The sequence below is a fragment of the Lontra canadensis genome, unplaced genomic scaffold (assembly GCF_010015895.1).
Source record: "Lontra canadensis isolate GAN:19392208 unplaced genomic scaffold, GSC_riverotter_1.0 scaffold67, whole genome shotgun sequence".
Taxonomy (NCBI): Eukaryota; Metazoa; Chordata; class Mammalia; order Carnivora; family Mustelidae; genus Lontra; species Lontra canadensis.
The window spans coordinates 187317-205062 of record NW_022631061.1 but is presented as its reverse complement, the minus strand read 5'-3'; the positions used below and the strand labels follow the sequence as shown (position 1 = coordinate 205062).

General features: G+C 45.7%; 1 protein-coding gene across 4 annotated transcripts in view; it reads left to right on the top strand.

Moving 5' to 3' along the window:
- LNX2 (ligand of numb-protein X 2) overlaps positions 1–17520 on the top strand; it is a 43645-nt gene extending 26125 nt beyond the window's left edge. For 3 of the 4 annotated variants that reach the window (XM_032879959.1, XM_032879957.1, XM_032879956.1), the window contains 4 exons: positions 226–403; positions 1290–1521; positions 4384–4542; positions 6558–8419. In XM_032879959.1, coding sequence (XP_032735850.1) covers positions 226–403; positions 1290–1521; positions 4384–4542; positions 6558–6693 — 705 coding nt within the window. In that variant the 3' untranslated portion in view covers positions 6694–8419. Of the gene's footprint in view, positions 1–225; positions 404–1289; positions 1522–4383; positions 4543–6557; positions 8420–17507 lie in introns of those variants that run through there. The other variant, XM_032879958.1, reaches the window with a different exon arrangement.
- Positions 17521–17746: the final 226 nt, after the last annotated feature.

Sequence of the window (17746 nt, the reverse complement as noted above, 5' to 3'; positions counted from 1 at the left end):
TTCCGTTCCATAAATAGTCATATGAAAATACAGCAGTCCAAAGTTTGACATTGTGATCCCCAGTGTTCAGTGTCGTGTTTGTACCATGAAGAACTGTATTATTTCTACAGTAACTGATTTTAAAAATGACTTTATCATTGCCATGGTATTTTTTCCTTCAGTTTCCTTACTTTACTTCAGCTATGTATTATTTACTATCCAATAAATTTTCTTCTCATGTGTTAGGATCTTACCCAGTGTGTTACATGCCAAGAAAAACACATTACTGTAAAGAAGGAACCACATGAGTCCCTGGGAATGACAGTGGCGGGGGGCAGAGGAAGCAAGAGTGGTGAACTGCCCATCTTTGTAACCAGTGTGCCACCTCATGGCTGTCTGGCACGTGATGGCCGCATCAAGAGAGGTAAGATAGGGCTGTGAACAGTGAAACTGTTCACATCTTCTCCCTGCATTCATGTTTGAAAAAAATAACAAATATTCCCCAAATTTTCTATTAAACTTGATTTTTAAAAAATCTTTTAAAATGTCCCCTCCATATATAAGTGTAAAACCTCTCTCTAAGGTTAGAAAAATGCCTAATGGGAAGGAAAATTGCTGCAGTTTGATGATGTTTCTGTTATTTTCTAATGTTTATTCACATCATTGGATTATTTTATGTTGGAAAAGACCCTCTAAAAAATATAACGCTCATCTTTTCCTTCCTAACCTTTTATATAATCTTCGTTGCCCTTTTTTTTTTATTATATTACTTGGCAGGGCAACAAGCACTTTTTTTTCTTCCTTAAGCAAAAGATGCTCAAATCACAAGTTTCATTTCTTTGTGTAGACCCAAGGATCTCTTCTCTTTAAGTATTCTGATACATTCACGCTGAGCAAACTATGTAGGACTATCTTTATCTATAAAACGGTGTAACTCTAAAACAGGATATTTTAAAAATTCATTTCTAAGAGCAAAAGATTAAATAATTTTTGAGCAGGAAAGAACTATAGAAATCACTGAAGCCCAAAGAAGAGAAATGAACATGCCCAGGTCCTGCACATTAGCAAAACTAGGTCTAATGACTTGGACTTCCAGTCAAATCACAGTGCCTCAAGCCACATTTTTCCCTATATATGATGAAATTATCTTAAAGTTTTGAGTTGTTTTGGAATGTTTTCCATGAATTGGATTTTTCCCTTGATATCGTTAAGAATGACAGAGATGTGAAAAAATTACAAATAACAGGACGTATAGGGAAGATAATGACTTGGTAGCTCATCTCATTTTTCTTATTTGTTCCTTTGGACAGGTGATATATTGTTGAATATCAATGGCATTGATTTGACCAATTTAAGTCACAGTGAGGCTGTTGCTATGCTAAAAGCCAGTGCCGCATCCCCTGCTGTTGTCCTGAAAGCACTTGAGGTCCAGATTGTTGAGGAGGCAGCTCAGGCTACCGAAGAGCAGCCAGGCACCTTCAGCGAGAATGAGTATGACTCCAGCTGGTCCCCATCGTGGGTCATGTGGCTTGGGCTTCCAAGGTACTGACAGTGTTTCAGCAGTTTCGTGGAATAATCGTAGTGACAACATTTCTCAGTATGTAACACAGTAAATTCATTCGTCCAGGGTGTGGGGGGGAAGGCCCTGGTCAGAGATGAAAGTGGCAATGGCATATCAAGTTACAGAAGAAAAGGGTATTTTTTTCTTAGGTTATTATATTTTAAAAGATAAATTTAAGGGGCACCTAGGTGGCTCAATCGGTTAAGCATCCAACTCTGGATCTCAGCTCAGGTCTTGATCTCCGGGCCATGAGTTTGTAAAAAAGATTTTTTTTTTTTTAATTTTTAAAATTAAAACATTCTTAAAAAATAAACAAAAGGTAAATTTAATAGTAAGAACTAGGCTAAAAGGACTTGGTGTATCAGTTTATAAAAACGAATAAAGCCATTCTATCCGTTACTATTAACAAGGTTCTCAAGTGGACCAGCCATGAGATTTGGATGTTCACGCTCTTGCTTTAGAAAAGCTGTCATTTACCACCGCGTGTACATGCTCAGACTTCATGTGCAATTTTCACCAGAAAAACCGGGTCAAAGTGTAGGGCCTTTTGAGAAGCTTTTCTAAAACCCCTTTCTTAATCTTGTTAACTCTCTCTAAAAAGGCAGGATGTCAAAACTCAGTTTTTATTGGACTTGAGAGACTCTTTCAGCCAAACCACTGGTGTCCGAGAGTAGGTCTCCTCACCACCTTCGGGACTGTCACCCACCAGGACGTTCTGTAGTTGGTCCTTGTCTGGTCATGAAAGTGTTTCAGCCTCCTATGAGGGTTGTATACTTCGGTTTTGAAGTAGGAAGAATGTGTATTACTGTCTTTGTTTCTAGGTCACTTTAGATTCTTAATGTGTAGAGGAATCCTAAAACTGAACTATGATGAAACATTCTGATTCTGAGCCAAGTAGGAAAATGACTGATTTTTTTAAATAAAAATAAACGATAAGAATGCCAGTTTCTGAGCCATCTAGCTTCATTTGGGTGTAATTTGTAATAACTAGCATTTGTATAGTGCTATGTGATATATATATTTTTTAAAAAAGTACTTTCACGTAAAGAATAGCAGAAAAAGCAAGGATGAATGGAATTCATTTGTCTATCATCTAACTTACTGACTTGTCCTTGTGGTAGTGAAAAAGACCAAAAAGGCCTGAAACAGTAACAGAATTCGTATCTCAGGGCCCTGTAGGCATAGATTGGAATGGTTGCTATGAAACCGTGGCCGTGCTACCTAATGGTGAGGGGTCAGCCATCAGAGGGAACTCATTTATCCTCTGGAGTACTCAGCCCGATACACTGACCTGTCACTTGAAACCCAGCATGTCAGGCCCCGTCCCACACCAGTGGGGGAAAAGTGGTCTCCTTGGCTGCTCAGGGGCCGAGAGTGCACGCACCACTACTGGTGGCCAGGCCGTGCTGGCGCTCCTTTAGTTCTCGTTACCTGGTGTTCCGGCCAGCTCTGCAGTCAGCTCTTTACCGCTGGTGTTTGGAGCATTTTCAGGTGAACCAGGAAGAACAATGAATATTTCAGATGAACAGTACACGGGATAATGAAATCTATTAGGGGGGTTTGCCTGTATTGAAAGAGTGTCTGTCAGTCCAAGGTCACTATTCTGTGGACTCCTGGGGGTCGTGTGTTGTGTGTAGACCGGTATATACAACCAGGTGTCGGGAGGGCCACTGCTCTGTGGGTACCGGCGGCTCCTTCCAGCAGGTCACACAACACACAGGGTAGCAGCTCTGCTCTTTCTCAAAAGGGAGGGTCTTTCTCCGCAGTCCGCTGGCGGTGTACCAGAAAAAAAAAGTTACCTGTTTTGTGTTGTGCTGTTTTGTTGTTTTTTGCAGAAGATTCAGAATAACGAAAATAACCTATATCGTCTCTAAAATACCAGGGGAACCTGGGACCCTGCTCTATGCCAGAAGACTTTTTAAAAGTCCTTTCTTATTGGTGAGCAAAGAAACTGGACCAGATTAAAAGTTCTAGCATTTCATATATCGCTTACAGAATTGGCTTTATTAAGAAGTCTTTTTAATAGATTAAAAACAGGAAACCTTACCTTAGATGCCTGGGTCCAATTTCATCTAAAAATGAAAGATACTTTGACCTTACAAGGAGATATTTTTTCTGTATCACTTAGGTGGGGTTTTCTTCTATTTTTAAGTTTTTATTCATTGAGTTCTGATGTCACATCCACCAACTGACAGTGGCGTTTTAACTGAAGCATCTCAGAGTCCCTGGTTAAAAAAAAGTTAAAAAAAAAGCTGTATGGAGAAAGAAAGAGATGATTTTCATTAGTGTTTTCTAGGTTGAGTTTTCTATTTTGTCAATCAATCTCCCTTAAAATGAGTGCATTTTAAGTGAAGGAGGAAAAAACAACAAATAACTCCTCACATAGATTAAGAAGAGAGAACGTTTTCTATCTTTCTTTCATTTGAGTGCTGAGATTAGCAGGACTAGATCCTTGTGTACCACCTTTTTGTAGATACAAACTCTGTAGATACAGATGGATATCCAAATTGAGGACATTGTTGACAGTGCAGAGAGAAAACGCAGGCACAGAATCATTTTATACGACTTTCTGTGGTGTAACTTGTAACCAGGTGTGTTTAGCTGTGTGTGTGTGTGTGTTCATTTGGGAAAAGAAGACGGGACAATGTTGGACAAATTCCAGTCTACTTAGGACTGAGTCTATGCTAGAAAATGGGCTGTCAGAATAATGTGTTCAGAAGGAAATAAAATAGCCCTTTTTTGTTTCCCAGCAGCGATAAGTATAAATATGGAGTTAAGCAAAGGTGAACAGGCTATAAAAGCCTCCCCATTAATTTTTTCTTGACCTTTTGTGTTTGTAATAGTGCCCTTCATAGCTGCCATGATATCGTTTTACGAAGAAGCTACTTGGGAAGTTGGGGCTTTAGTATTGTTGGTGGATATGAAGAGAACCACACCAATCAGCCTTTCTTCATTAAAACCATCGTCTTGGGAACTCCTGCTTATTATGATGGAAGATTAAAGTGAGTCTTGGGAGATCAGATAATGTGATTCATGTTTATTGTGATGGACACGATCTTGACCAGAGGTCAGCTCCAAACCCAGCCTTTGTCCTCTCTCATAAATCGAGTTTCCCTGGAACGTGGCTGCATTCTTGTTTGCACCCCCTCCGTGGCTGCCTGTGAGCCCCGGTGGCAGTGTTGAGTCACTGTGACAGAGGCCGTGTGGCCCACAGAGACTGAAATACTTGTTTACTAACTGGCCACGTACCAGCCAGATCTTGACTGAAGCATCCCTTTGACCATCTCGCCGCTGATAGCTCTGTTTTGTTACTCTAATGACAGGGACCAGACCTGAGTCATCCAATTCAACACATTGAGATGACAGCTGGCTCTGAGCAGCCATTCCACACACACCCCTTGAGTCCAGTCCTGTCATTAGATGACTCTGCTCTATTTTTCCTCTGTAGCACTTATGTCTACCTAACACGATATTTATGCAAACTCCGTGAAAGGGTGGGGGTAGGAGGCCTGTTGCATTTATTGTACATTCCTGGTGGCCGCCATAACAGTGCCTTGTGTTCATAGTAACGTCTCAGTAAATATTTGATGAATGAATGTGAGAGCTGCCAGGCACGGTGCTAAGTGCTTGGGATTGTAGTATTGAATCTTAATAGCCCTGTAAGGTAAGTGTTGTCATTGCTATTCCTGTTTGATGCATGAGATAACTAAGTCTTAGAAAGATTAAGAAACTTGCCCACAGTCAAGTAGCTGGAAATGGTTGATGGAGGTTCACACCCAGGACTCTCTCTCCAGAGCCTGGGCTCTTCACCCCTCTTCTGGGCAGAAAGTCCTCAGCCAGCCTCATGCAGCCTCTTCCCTTTATCAAAGCCCAGGCGCTGGGAGAAGAAAGAGGTGTTAGATCAAGAGATTCTACAAACTGAGGAAATGGATTCGTGTAGGATCTTAGAGCTTAGTTTTTTGATGGAAGAGCCAATTCTTAAAAAGTAAATGTTGAGGGGCACCTGGGTGGCTCAGTGGGGTAAAGCCTCTGCCTTTGGCTCAGGTCATGATCCCAGGGTCCTGGGATCTGGCCCCGCATCGGGCTCTCTGCTCAGCAGGGAGCCTGCTTCCCTCTCCCTCTGCCTGCCTCTCTGCCTACTTGTGATCGCCATCTGTCAAATAAATAAATAAAATCTTAAAAAAAAAAAAAAAAGTAAATGTTGACATCTTTGAGTCCCACATAAATAGAGAGTGTATACTGATCAGAGTGCCATCCAGAGAGTCTCGTGAAAAGTTGACCAGGGTCAGTATGCTCCTTATATTGACAGAGATGGATGAAAAAATCAGTATTTTAGGTGGAAAGAGGAGGGGGAGAGATGAATTAACCATTCTCTTATCTAAGTCACTCAAGCATTCTGGGTCTCAGTTAATTAGTTTACAATTTGCATTGCACCTACTTCCAAAATTACTGAAGTAGCTAACAATAAAATAGCATATTGCTGTTACAAACTAAAGAGCAAAAAATCCTGAAGGATAGAAGGGCCTTCAGATTTATCATCCATTTGTGATAATCCTGTCAGAGGACAGCAGGCATTAGCCGCTGAAAGAGGAGGTGGTGTGGGTCTTACACTCCATGTAATTGAGCCCTCAGATGTATGAGCTCTAAGGATGAACAAAGAACAGTCAAAATAATAAGCAGCCCCGTCCAAATGCGTTATTTAGTATTCCTTAAAGAGGCAGCACATTTATTCTCATCACATTTTGCTTAAGCTCTCATGAAAGTTATTCCGCTTGCCCTCAAAGTCACCGAGCAGTTGGAACTGCTCGGCCAGGGCTGGCCCCGATTGGCATGGGAAGGCCAGTATAGGGTTAAAAATTGCCCCAGACATCTTGCAAAGTAGAAAACATACCCTCACCATTGGTGGCTAACGGTTAAGTGAAACTATGAATTTCATGCCAAACAGAGCTCCCTTAGGATAATGTTTTCTAAATCCATGAAAATAGTTAACGGTCCGTTTCTGTTTGTCTTTGTCCAGATGTGGAGACATGATCGTAGCGGTCAACGGCCTGTCAACTGTGGGCATGAGCCATTCCGCACTAGTGCCCATGTTGAAGGAGCAGAGGAACAAAGTCACTCTGACAGTTATTTGCTGGCCTGGAAGCCTGGTGTAGGTTTTGAAATCAGTCTTGAATCTGACTGTCTTCCTTTTGAAGGCTTTGGAAAGAAACCCCTTTCGTTGGATTGTGTTTCCAGTTGGAAGCCACAGGCACGGCTGGTATTTGCAGGACCCAAACCACTGAGACTGTCCTGTTGTTATTAGTAGAAGGGCTTTCTTCAAGTTAGGCACGTTTCTTTTAGCTTGGAAACAGTCTTCCACTAAGCCTCATAAGTTCATATTTTCAAAATTCAGACTCTCTGTTGTCAGAATGTGACCTACTATAACGGAAGAAGTGTGTGCAGACGGCGACCGAGCCAGCTGGATTAGAGGACTTGGGGCAGTCCTTTGTTTCCCCTAACCGAGTCATAGGATGAGTTCCACACCCCACTGCTGGGGACGGTGCACCCCATGGTGGTGGCATTCACTGCCCCTGTTGCAGCCAGTGCCACGAATGGGTACAGACATCTTCCGCGTAGCCAGTAGCCCTTCCCCATTTTTCCCCCCATCGGTGCCAACATTTCAGAACTTCTTACTGTTTATAAAATGATTTTTCTGACTTGTTTTATTTCTCCTTTAATCTCTCAGTACTCGTAGATGATGAAGACAGAAGTCTGACACTACTAAAGAGCTTTTCACAAAATAATGTACTATTAATTAGAATACTAGATAATCAAAGATCATGTTTTCCATTGACAAAGGCATTTGGGAGGTAATTATAATTTAGTGCTGGAGATGGTAAAAGTCACACTTATTGCAGAATTCCAAAAGCATTAAAGATTCCTTTCCAAAGGAATGTTTTGTTATGCAGGGAAATTTTGAAGCAGTTTTTGCTAAAATTCATTTTCTAGAGTTCATATTATACTTATCAGCAGCCTTGGCTGGACGTGCTTTTTTGTGATTTATGCAGTTAAACTAAAGATAAAGCCGTGTTGCTATTCCACACACCTTCATCTGTATCGCAGCTCGGTGTAGGAGAAGGTAGACCTTTTGTATTTCATTCCAAGAAGAGCCTTCAGTGTTCTAGAAGTCCTTATTTTTTCCCCATTATTTCTTGTGAACTTAATTATTTCAAGAAAAAGACTGAAGAGTCCTGGATTTTTATCTAAAATAGTAGGTTTTAGATGTTAATATCTTTCAGTCAGTTCTTGGTCACTAGACTATTTCTTATTTTTCTAAATGTTTTTGAAAACTAAAACCAGCCCATTTTGTTAGTCCTTCATTCCACTTGATTGTCCCTTGGAAGAACGCATAAAGAAGCAAGTGAGATCAGAATTTCCGTACTTTCTTAATATTATGCATACTTGAAAAGAGTTCACTTAGAAACCTAGTTCAGAATCTGAGCTCATTTACAAGTGACCTCTGTCATAAATGGTATTGATTATCAGAGAATGTATTTCGAAAATACTACAGTATATTATGAAGCATGACCACTTTGTTTTCAAACTAGCAATTGCATTGCTAGGATTTATTGTATCTGTAGCATGTCACTGATTATTCCTATTAGTTTTTTAGTGATTTTGTTTTAAACTATCACTTGTGATTAAGAAATGGCAACAGTAATTGCTACTGATTTGTTCAACCCCTTAGCTACACTGTATGGTCAACATATAACCGAGATACAGTGGGATACCCCATACAGTATATTACTGTTATGTGATGATTGGCTTTTGAAGCAATTTGGTATTGAAATGCTTTGATATTCTAATTGACACGGAACAAGTTTGTTGGGTTTTTTTTTTTCCTGCGTCCCAAATAGAATTTTATATCCTACTTTGCTATTTTTTTAAACATTTTGTAAGAATGTGTCATTTCTTGGGGCGTGGCCATCCACCAACAAATATCCTAATGGCTACTTTGTTATATGTAAAATACTTACATTGAACCTGGGGATATAATGAGTATTTTGAAGAAGACAATTTTTTCGACATTATTTTTATCATGGAAATCTCAGACTCAGCTTAAGCTCATTTGGTTTTATTATAAAACATGATAGTTTTTGGTCAGAATGATATTTGGTGATGGAAACTTGTTCATAATTTATTGTTACTGTTGAAATATTTGAATTTTCTCATCTTAAGCGTAAATAGTTCAAATATTTTGATTTGTTCTGTGCCTTCAGTTTAAATTATTTCAGGATTTTTCAAATGTGTTTTAATAATGGTGTGATTGCTTAGGATGGAAATAAAAGTCATCCTTTCCATACTAGTGACACCATCTCTTTTCTTGAGCAGCAGACATTGACTCTGTACGCAATCTTTGTTCATGGCCCCGCTGTCCCCATTACGGTGTCCCAAGCTTCACACCTCAGAATCACAAGTTCGTCTTCTGATCCTTCCTCCTGTAGGCACAACACATGTGATCCCTGCTGATTGTTGGAAATTTTGCCCACACACTGCCTCTAGACCATGTTGTCCAATATGTGTGGTCACTGAATACTGGAAATGCGACCAAGCCACGTGTCGAAGTGCTAATATCTTGGGTATATGGGCTGATATAGAGTTTTGTTGTTGTTTTTTTTTTAATTTTTTATTTTTGGTGGATTTCCTGCCAGTCTTTTTCTATGTCTATTTTCCACTTTATTGAGAAATAATTGACACACATAACTATACGTGTGAGGCATACAGCATGATGGTCTGATTTATACACATTGTGAAATGGTCACCACAGGACTTCCGGCTAACATCCACCTTCTCACGCAGACATGGTAAAAAGAAAGAAAAAAAGAAATGTCTCCTTGTGACGAGCCCTCTTCAGAGCTTCAACCGCACAGCACTGAGCAGGCCAGGCAGGCCTGACCTTGTGCTGCCTGGTCCTCCGAGGGCTTTGGTCATTCTCTGCTTTAAAGAAAACAAATTTTTAATTGAAGAAAGTTGTTCCTGATTTCCTAGCAAATATAGGCTCCGACCAAGGCCTATATGGTCCAATCCCTCAGCCATCTTCTGGGTGGCTCCAGGGTGCCATCTGCCCCCTGTGACTCCAGCAGGCTACCCACACCCTCAGGTCTTTCCACACACGCGCCTGTCATAGCCCTTCGGTGCGTGGCCATGGTGCCTCATATTGGGGGGCATAGCTGGACCACTGCCCAGCCAGCTTTCTCCGGCCCATACTCCCCACTTTCGAGAATCACCCTCCCTGTGAGGGTGGAGCTCTGCAGGCCTCATTTGCCTTTACATGGCTTTGACCTAAGCACCCTCAGCGCTGTAAGTCCTGTCGGATGCCACCTTGCAATTCTGAGGGCTGCTCAGGCCCCAGCGCTGCGGCTCCTGCAGTCCGCAGACAGAAGACACCTAACCTCACTTCTGCACCCTGACTTCTGGGTTTTCTCACGTGCTTACCTACCTCCACTCTTTCTGTGTGAACTCTTTTTAAATATTTATTATTATTATTTGAGAGAGAACACAAGGGAGGGGTAGAAACAGACTCTCCACTGAGTGGAGGGCCCAATGCGGGACTTGATCCAAGGACCCTGAGCTCATGACCCAAACCAAGGCAGCCGCTCAACAAGCTGAGCCTCCCAGGTGCCCCTCAGTCTGAACTCTGATCTGCAAATCTCCTAAACCCTAACTTTGGTCATTGTTCTGTTCATTTCCCTGTTTAGGGATCTTGGGGTTGCAGAAAAGCCCCTTCATGACCTGCCCCCTCCCCAGTCCCCCTTCCTGCCCACCACTCCCCTCGCTTCTCCCCACTCCTTGCCTCATTTAAGAACCGCCACCACACCTGTGCCTACTCCGGCTGACTTGGCTTAAGTGGCATTACCTCTTTTGGGGAGAGAAATCTTTACAAACCTCCCGGGGCTAGCCACTTTTTTTTTTTTTTTTTTTTTTCTCTTTTAAAAGGTTTTGTTAGGGGCATCTAGGTGGCTCAGAGGGTTAAAGCCTCTGCCTTCGGCTCAGGTCATGATCCCAGGGTCCTGGGATCGAGCCCTGCATCGGGCTCTGCTCAGCAGGGAGCCTGCTTCCCTTCCTCTCTCTCTGCCTGCCTCTCTGCCTACTTGTGATCTCTGTCTGTCAAATAAATAAATAAATAAATAAAATCTTTAAGTAAGTAAATAAATAAAAGGTTTTGTTAAACTATACTTTTATGGTCATGGATGTGTACTAGGAAGAAGAAAAGCTTGCTAGGAAGGTGCTTAGTGCTATCTGTAGCAGTTTTTAAAATTGGACATTTGGAGCACCTGGATGGCTCAGTCGTTACGTGTCTTCCTTTGGCTCAGATCATGATCCCAGCATCCTGGGATCGAGCCCAGAGTCGAGTCCTCAGCGGGGAGTCTGCTTCTCCCTCTCGCACTCCACCTGCTAGTGTTCCTTCCCTCTCTCACTGCCACATAAATATTTTTAAAAATAAAGTAAAACCGAACATTAAATATCAGATTCTCTACCTTCTGAAGAGCCTGAACATTCCAGAGGGAGAATGTCAGCCTGGTGTCCTTTGTGTGTCTGTCCCAGAATCCCCTCCAGGCTGCCACATTACATCTTGTCATGCCTCCTTGGGCTCCTCTTGCTGGGGCCATTTTCTCAGACTTCCCCTTGCTTAGGAGGACCTTGACAGTGGTGAGCACTGGTCGGGGGTGTTGTAGGATGCCCTCTATTGGAATCTGTCTGCTTTTCCCCCCTCTTGACTACACTGGGGTGATGGGTTTGCAGGTCGAGTGCCATTGTCGTCATGTTAACAGCGAGGCTGCCTACTGTCAGCACGACCTGTGGCTGTTGGCGTTGACCTTGTCCACCTGGCCTGATAGACTGTGTGTCACATTTCTCCACAGTAAACTTGCTTGCTCTTCCCTCTACGCTATCGCCCCGGACGGAAGTCACTGTGCACAGCCTGCATAGGTGTGGGGAATTACACACTCCATTCATTTTTGAGCCGGTCAGCAAAACGAGAGCTTCTCTGGTGCTGCCTTAGGGAGGCCTTGTGGGTGGAAAGAAGGGAATCCAGAGGATTTAGAGGGTTTGTTCTCTCAAGATACTGTGCCATGTGAGCAGGTTGGAGTCCTCACACTCCAAATTAGCTACAGCCCTTTCTCTCGAAAAAGACAATGCGGTCTGCAGATGCTATTCTGTATGTAACTTCCAGACTTGGTTTCCATTCTTCTGTACAAGGAAATAGGCTGTGGCTTTATGATTCCTCAAGTGTTTGAAGCCTGAGCTAAGTGGATGGTTTAAATTTGAAGTTAACAAACCTGCATTTCAGTTGCTAAGGGCACTCCAGGCTGTTCATCCTGCTTAAAGCACCCATGTGATAGAACATTGAAGTCCCATTAATTCAGACCTAACTAATTGGGAATTTGAAAGCTTAAACGGAGTTGCAGTTACCTTGGCATTATATATAAGGAAGGAGTATTTTAAATCAACATTTAAAAAGTGAGAATAGGGTGGGGCGCCTGGGTGGCTCAGTGGGTTAAAGCCTCTGCCTTCGGCTCAGGTCAAAAATCTCAGGGTCCACATCGGGCTCTCTGCTCAGAGGAGAGCCTGCTTTCCCCTCTCTCTGTCTGCCCCTCTGCCTACTTGTGATCCCTCTCTCTCTGTCAAAAAAAAAAAAAAAAAAAAAAAAGAAAAGAAAGAAAGAGTAGGATATTAAAGCTGCATCTGAAGTATACAGTTTCCAAGTTGCCTTAAACACTTTTGGAGCCCTCAGACCCATTCATTCCAGTGATCCATAGTTCTCTCTCCCATGTGGCCACTTAGATTGGAGTCCACCTAGCGCCTACTGTGTGCGGGACACCCAGGCTCTGAATCACCTCTTTATAATGCCTGATTTCATCTTCGTAATTGACGCCTTCTTCCACTGGTCCATATCCCTGCAGCTTACACGGCAGAGTGAACTGCCGCCCAGAAACCGGCAAGGAAGTCATGAAGCGAGCTCCTTCTCTGAAATCTCTCTCCCCTGCCTGCTGGAGGAAAGGTTTCAACTCCTCAGGGTCCTTATTAGAAAGCCCTTGCCATTTTACAATGTAAATCTACTCCCTTGAACTATGCTAGCAATTAATTTCTATGGCAACACAAAAGCTCTTTAGAAGTAAACTTGAACACGTAGGCGCAGTGCCTACCGGCTGGAAAGTACCCAAGGTAAGAGGTGCCAAAATGAAACACGAGGGAGTAAAAGACAAGCCCTGGAAGACCGAGCGCCTCCCCGCACACAGCAGAAGGCATGCCTCCAGCCAGGAGAAGCGTGGCTGCGTGCAGAACTCTCAGAGATTTCTGTCGGAACTGTAGTCACTCACTGCACATCATGCTTTGAAGTTGGGCTGTTTTGCAAACTTCTACCAGTCCTTGCGTTGTTCCTCAAAATTTCTCAGTTTTAAGGATGAATCCAGCAAGGACCCTTCTTGAATTCCCCCAAACTAACCAGTCGTTGAAGAGAGGTAATGCTGGAAATATCGACCGCTCAGACTCTGACATAGGGAGACAGCTGTTAAAAATAAAGGCCATCCGGTGCACCTGGGTGGCTCAGTGGGTTAAAGCTTCTGTCTTCGGCTAAGGTCATCATCCCAGGGTCCTGGGATCGAGCCCCACATCGGTCTCTCTGTTCAGCAGGGAGCCTGCTTCCTCCTCTCTCTCTCTCTACCTACTTGTGATCTCTGTCAAATAAATAAATAAAAATCTTTAAAAATAAATTTTAAAATTAAAAATTAAATAAAAATTTAAAAATAAAAAATAAAAATAAATAGATAGATAAATAAAGGACATCCTTACTGCACCAAGATTTTATTAGGAAGTCTTCTCTCACCCACAGCTCTGCAAGAATGTCCAAGGTCACAGGAAGTGCTGAGTCCCATACTCATGCCTGAGACCCTGCCAGGGAAGTGACACCCCAGAGCAGTTTTGCAGAGCTGCCCCCTCCCTTCTGTGCCCCTTTCCCTCCCCGATGGTGGAAGCAAGCCTCTGGGTATGGCCTACCCTCTTACCGGCACGGGCTCTCCTCCTGCTCCTGGGGTCCGAGCCTGTGCTGACGAAGACCAGCGCCGTGTGGAGCTGTGGGTGCTCACGGCAGCAAAACTCACCCTGTGGAGAGTTAGTGGAAGTGTGAAGAAAAGTAGTGCTCATCTCCTCTCACCTGGGAGTCATTCCAAAGGATGTGATGACCTTGTGTCATGCAAGTCCCCATACCCTAGATATTCTCCTCCCCCATTGACCCCAAATCATTGAACCTTAGCTGTGAAGTCCTGATCCATGTTTTTCTGATGCAGGAATCGCTTCTCTAACATGGTCATCTAGCCTCTGCTTGAATGCTTCCATGTCAGGGACCTCACGACTCCATTTGTCATTGTCAATGATCGCCCCTGCCTTTCTCCCCATCTGGAGCGTAGACACTCAGGAGAGGGGGATGGCTCTTCATTCGTTATCTTTAATACTTTAATGAATATTAGGCAGGCACAATACACAAAATACTGATGCTTTAGTTTTTCCTCTCACCCCACAAAGATTTCGTTAGCATCTGCTTACGTGCCAGGCACTGTGCTAGGAGTTCAGAATCCATCAGTTCCTAAGACAGTCTCCAGCCATCTCTTAGCTTACATGCTAGAGAGGGGAAGCATAAAATCAAAGGAAGAAATGGTTTCCTTTTTTACATTTAAGTGGTGATGCATGCTAGGAAGGAACAAAGAGCCAGGTGGACAGAGGCCATGCCGGGGGAAGGGGCTGAGAGAGGTGGTCAGGGAAAACATCACAGGCAGGATACAGGCTCCCGGCTGCTGTCAGTTGGACTGTGCACCTGCTGGTTGTTTAGAGAGCCCTGGATCAGCTGGTGGCGATCACTCATCTGGGACAGCTGTGCCCACGTGATGGGCCCTGGGCACACTGGCCGGACCTGCACTCTTCCTTTCCTGCCATTTTGAGACAGAAGCACTGACGTGTGCTGGGGCGCATGTGATGCTAACTGAGGGGGAGGCCCCCAGTGGGGCACAGTGGGCGGACCCAACCAGCCCAAGGTCTAGTGCTTGCCACTCACCAGCCCGGAAGACCTGGAACAATTCATTTCATCTCAGCTCCTCTGTGCTCTCATCTAGCCACTGAGAAAAATGAGCTTGCGCCACTGGGGAGCTGCAGGTCTGAGAGACCGTGCGGCTAACGGGGCTGACATGTGCGAAACGGGCTGTGGTTAATGCGCAGACACGGAGATGCCACAGCCACATCTCGAGGAGGGACCGAGAGTCGTTGGGAGTGAGCGAGTCGTCTGCTTTCGGAGCTTCCTCTCAACTCCAAATTCTGTTGGCCCTCCGTATTGCAAGTGCTTTGGCAAAAGCACGGTCGCCTCACCAGCAGATTCTGTCATGCGCCTGAATCACCTACGTGACTCCCTTTCCCCAGACACGGGTCCAAAGCTTTCCCAAGGCCAGGCCTCTGAGCATGCTGTCCCACCCCTCCAGGAATGCCGGGTCCCAGCCTGGTGGCTCCGCTAATCCTCCTGAGCCCAGCCCAAATGCCAGCTGCCGCAGAGCTCCCCAGTCCTGCTCATCCAAGATCTCACCTCCCCACAACCACCACTCCTGACCCCGCCTGCTCCCCTCTACCCCTCCACAGCACTTGCCTTCCTGATGCTGCCCACCATCACCACCCCGCCCCCGGGCCTCCGCTGCAGCCCTCGTGGGCTGAGGCCCTCCCCACCCCCCGCAGCTTCGCACCCCTGCAGGCTGTGGCAGCTCAGCCGCCCACACACCTAACAGCCCCTGGCACGAGGGACTGTGCAGCGCTCAGTGATGTAAGAGCCACGGAGAAGCCGAGGATGAGAGTTGAGGAACCCCTGGGCTGCGCCACGGCTGACTTTTAAGAGAATGGATTCTGCCACGGGGTAGGGCTGCGAAGACCAGAGGCCGAGGGGTACGGAGTAGATGCCGGGCAGCCGGGGAGTCCCCGGGCTGCTCTTGCAACCAGTATGGCGAAATGTGTGAGACTTTGTGGATGAGATAACGTGGTGTCTGGGCCCAGCTTGCTTCCCAGAGCAGAAAGCCAGGACCTAGCTTCGTGGTTTTCAGCCATTTCCCTAACTGATGTCTGGGAACTCTGAAGCTTTCAGGCTCCAGCTGGTCTTCTGGGGACCCCCGGGATCCTGAGATCATGCTCTCACACCTGGGATATTGCCCCAGTGGTGCTTCACCACCTTGAACACTTTTAAGCCAGGAATGTCCCCCACAGGGGTAGACCCCTAAGTGTTTCAATCATGCACCTGGTTGTCGATGGAAACTTCACAGTAGGCTCCTTCAGGTAGGTGCCTCCCCTTGGCTGTATCCAAGCCCTTTCACCCGCACAACTGGTTCCCACCCAGGCCCCTCGGGCTCTGAAGCTGCCGCAGGCACCACAGTGGGAGCTGGAGGTAGCTCTTGACGTGGTTCAGCATCTTCTTCTGGGGTTGGGGCTGTCAGTCCAAGAAGAGAAAGTATCATCCCCATGATTGACTTTTCACGCCCCTCCTAAATCACTGAAAATTTCCCCACCGTTCAATGTTCTCTGAGTCCAGGAAGCAATCCCTAGAGGGTCTCCCCTGATGGCAGGTCATGGGCACAGGGATCTGAGGAGACTCCTTACTCCCGGCCTACCAGTGGATGGAGGCTTGCTCTGTGTGGCCTCCTCTGTTCCCTGCACAGGTCTGTGTCAGCCACTCCTGTCCTCCTCAGCTCAGCATCTCTCTGGTTCTCGTCCCTCGCCCCCTCCCCTCCTGCTTGTGCTCTTTTCCCTCTAATAAAGAAATAAAATCCTAAAATAATACATAAAAGACTGAGCGTCAAAGTGTACACTGAGGCCTTCAAGACCTGGCTGGAAACACTCTCCTGTGTGTATTTCCTTGTCATCTTTCCTCTTGTGCTGATGGCATCAGAGGTGCATGACATCCCAGGGAGGGAGAAGGCCGATGGTGGAGGGACTCTGGGCTCCTGAAAGACCACATAAAGGATTTCAGTCTCCAATCTGAAGAGCCACTCAGTACTGCCATGGGGGCACCTCTGTGGTGACATGCTACCAAAATTTGAGGAGTTAACTTGGTCATTCGCATAATGTAATATACCTCCGTACAACCTGTTGGAATCACCATGTTCACTTCAAAAGTTATCAGCCTAAAGCCTTTAAAAAGGACCAGAGAGGCACCTGGCTTCCTCAGGCAGTAGGATCCTTGATCTCAGGGTTATGAGCTCGAGGCCCACGTCAGGCAGAGTTAACTTAAAAAACAAAACAAAAGGCTTACACAGGACTAAAACCAGTGAGGCTCAAACAACGGAGCTGGTCTGTGCTGGGATGGATCCGGTCTCCCGTTCATTCCGCCGCTGGGCACTGCACACTCAGACGGTGCCAGTGCTTACCAGCCCGGCGCGTTCTCCTCGTAAGAGCTCAGGGTCTAGAGGAGAAGACGGACAAACGAGAAACCAGAGTGTGAATGGAAAGAGTGATTGCAGCACAGGAAAACAGCAAGGGACCACGACTAAGGCCCGAACTCCTCCAGGCGAGGGTATGACAAGGCTGTGCTGAGATGACATGGAGAATTCCTGCGGAGGAAAGAAGGAGACAGCCCTGCACAAATGCGAGTGCATTCCGCCTGGCAGAGGGCACCACGGAGCGGAGGACTGGAGGTTAGAAAGGGGGCCAGGGTGGCCAGAGGAAGCTGAGGAAGGAGCAGAGAGGGAGGGGAGGGGGGCCAGGGCCCGGGAAGTTGGACAGTATCAGAGCCCTTCTCCCAGGGCTGTGTGACCGCCCTTCCCCACACTCAGTGGCTGAACCCACAAACGCTGCCCCGTGGTCTCAGGGGATCAGAATCCAGCAGTGCTCAGCTGGGGGCTCCTTCCAGAGTCTCTCCTTACGTTGGGGCTGCTGACAACACCAAGGGAGGAACTGCTTCGCCGAGAACCTGAGCTCACTTCGGGGCATGGGCCAGATACAGCCCATCTCAAAGACCTGAGTTCTTCTGTCTGCTGTGGACCCACAGGGCTGGGCCACGTGCGTATGCCTGTGTCATGGTTCAACCGAGGGGCTTGTGCTCCCGTGTGAGGATCTGAGAGAGAACATGGGTCAGAGTCAGCATGGGGCTGGGCAGTGAGCTTTTAGAACTAAATCTCAGAAGGGCCTTGGGGTCACGTTGCCACG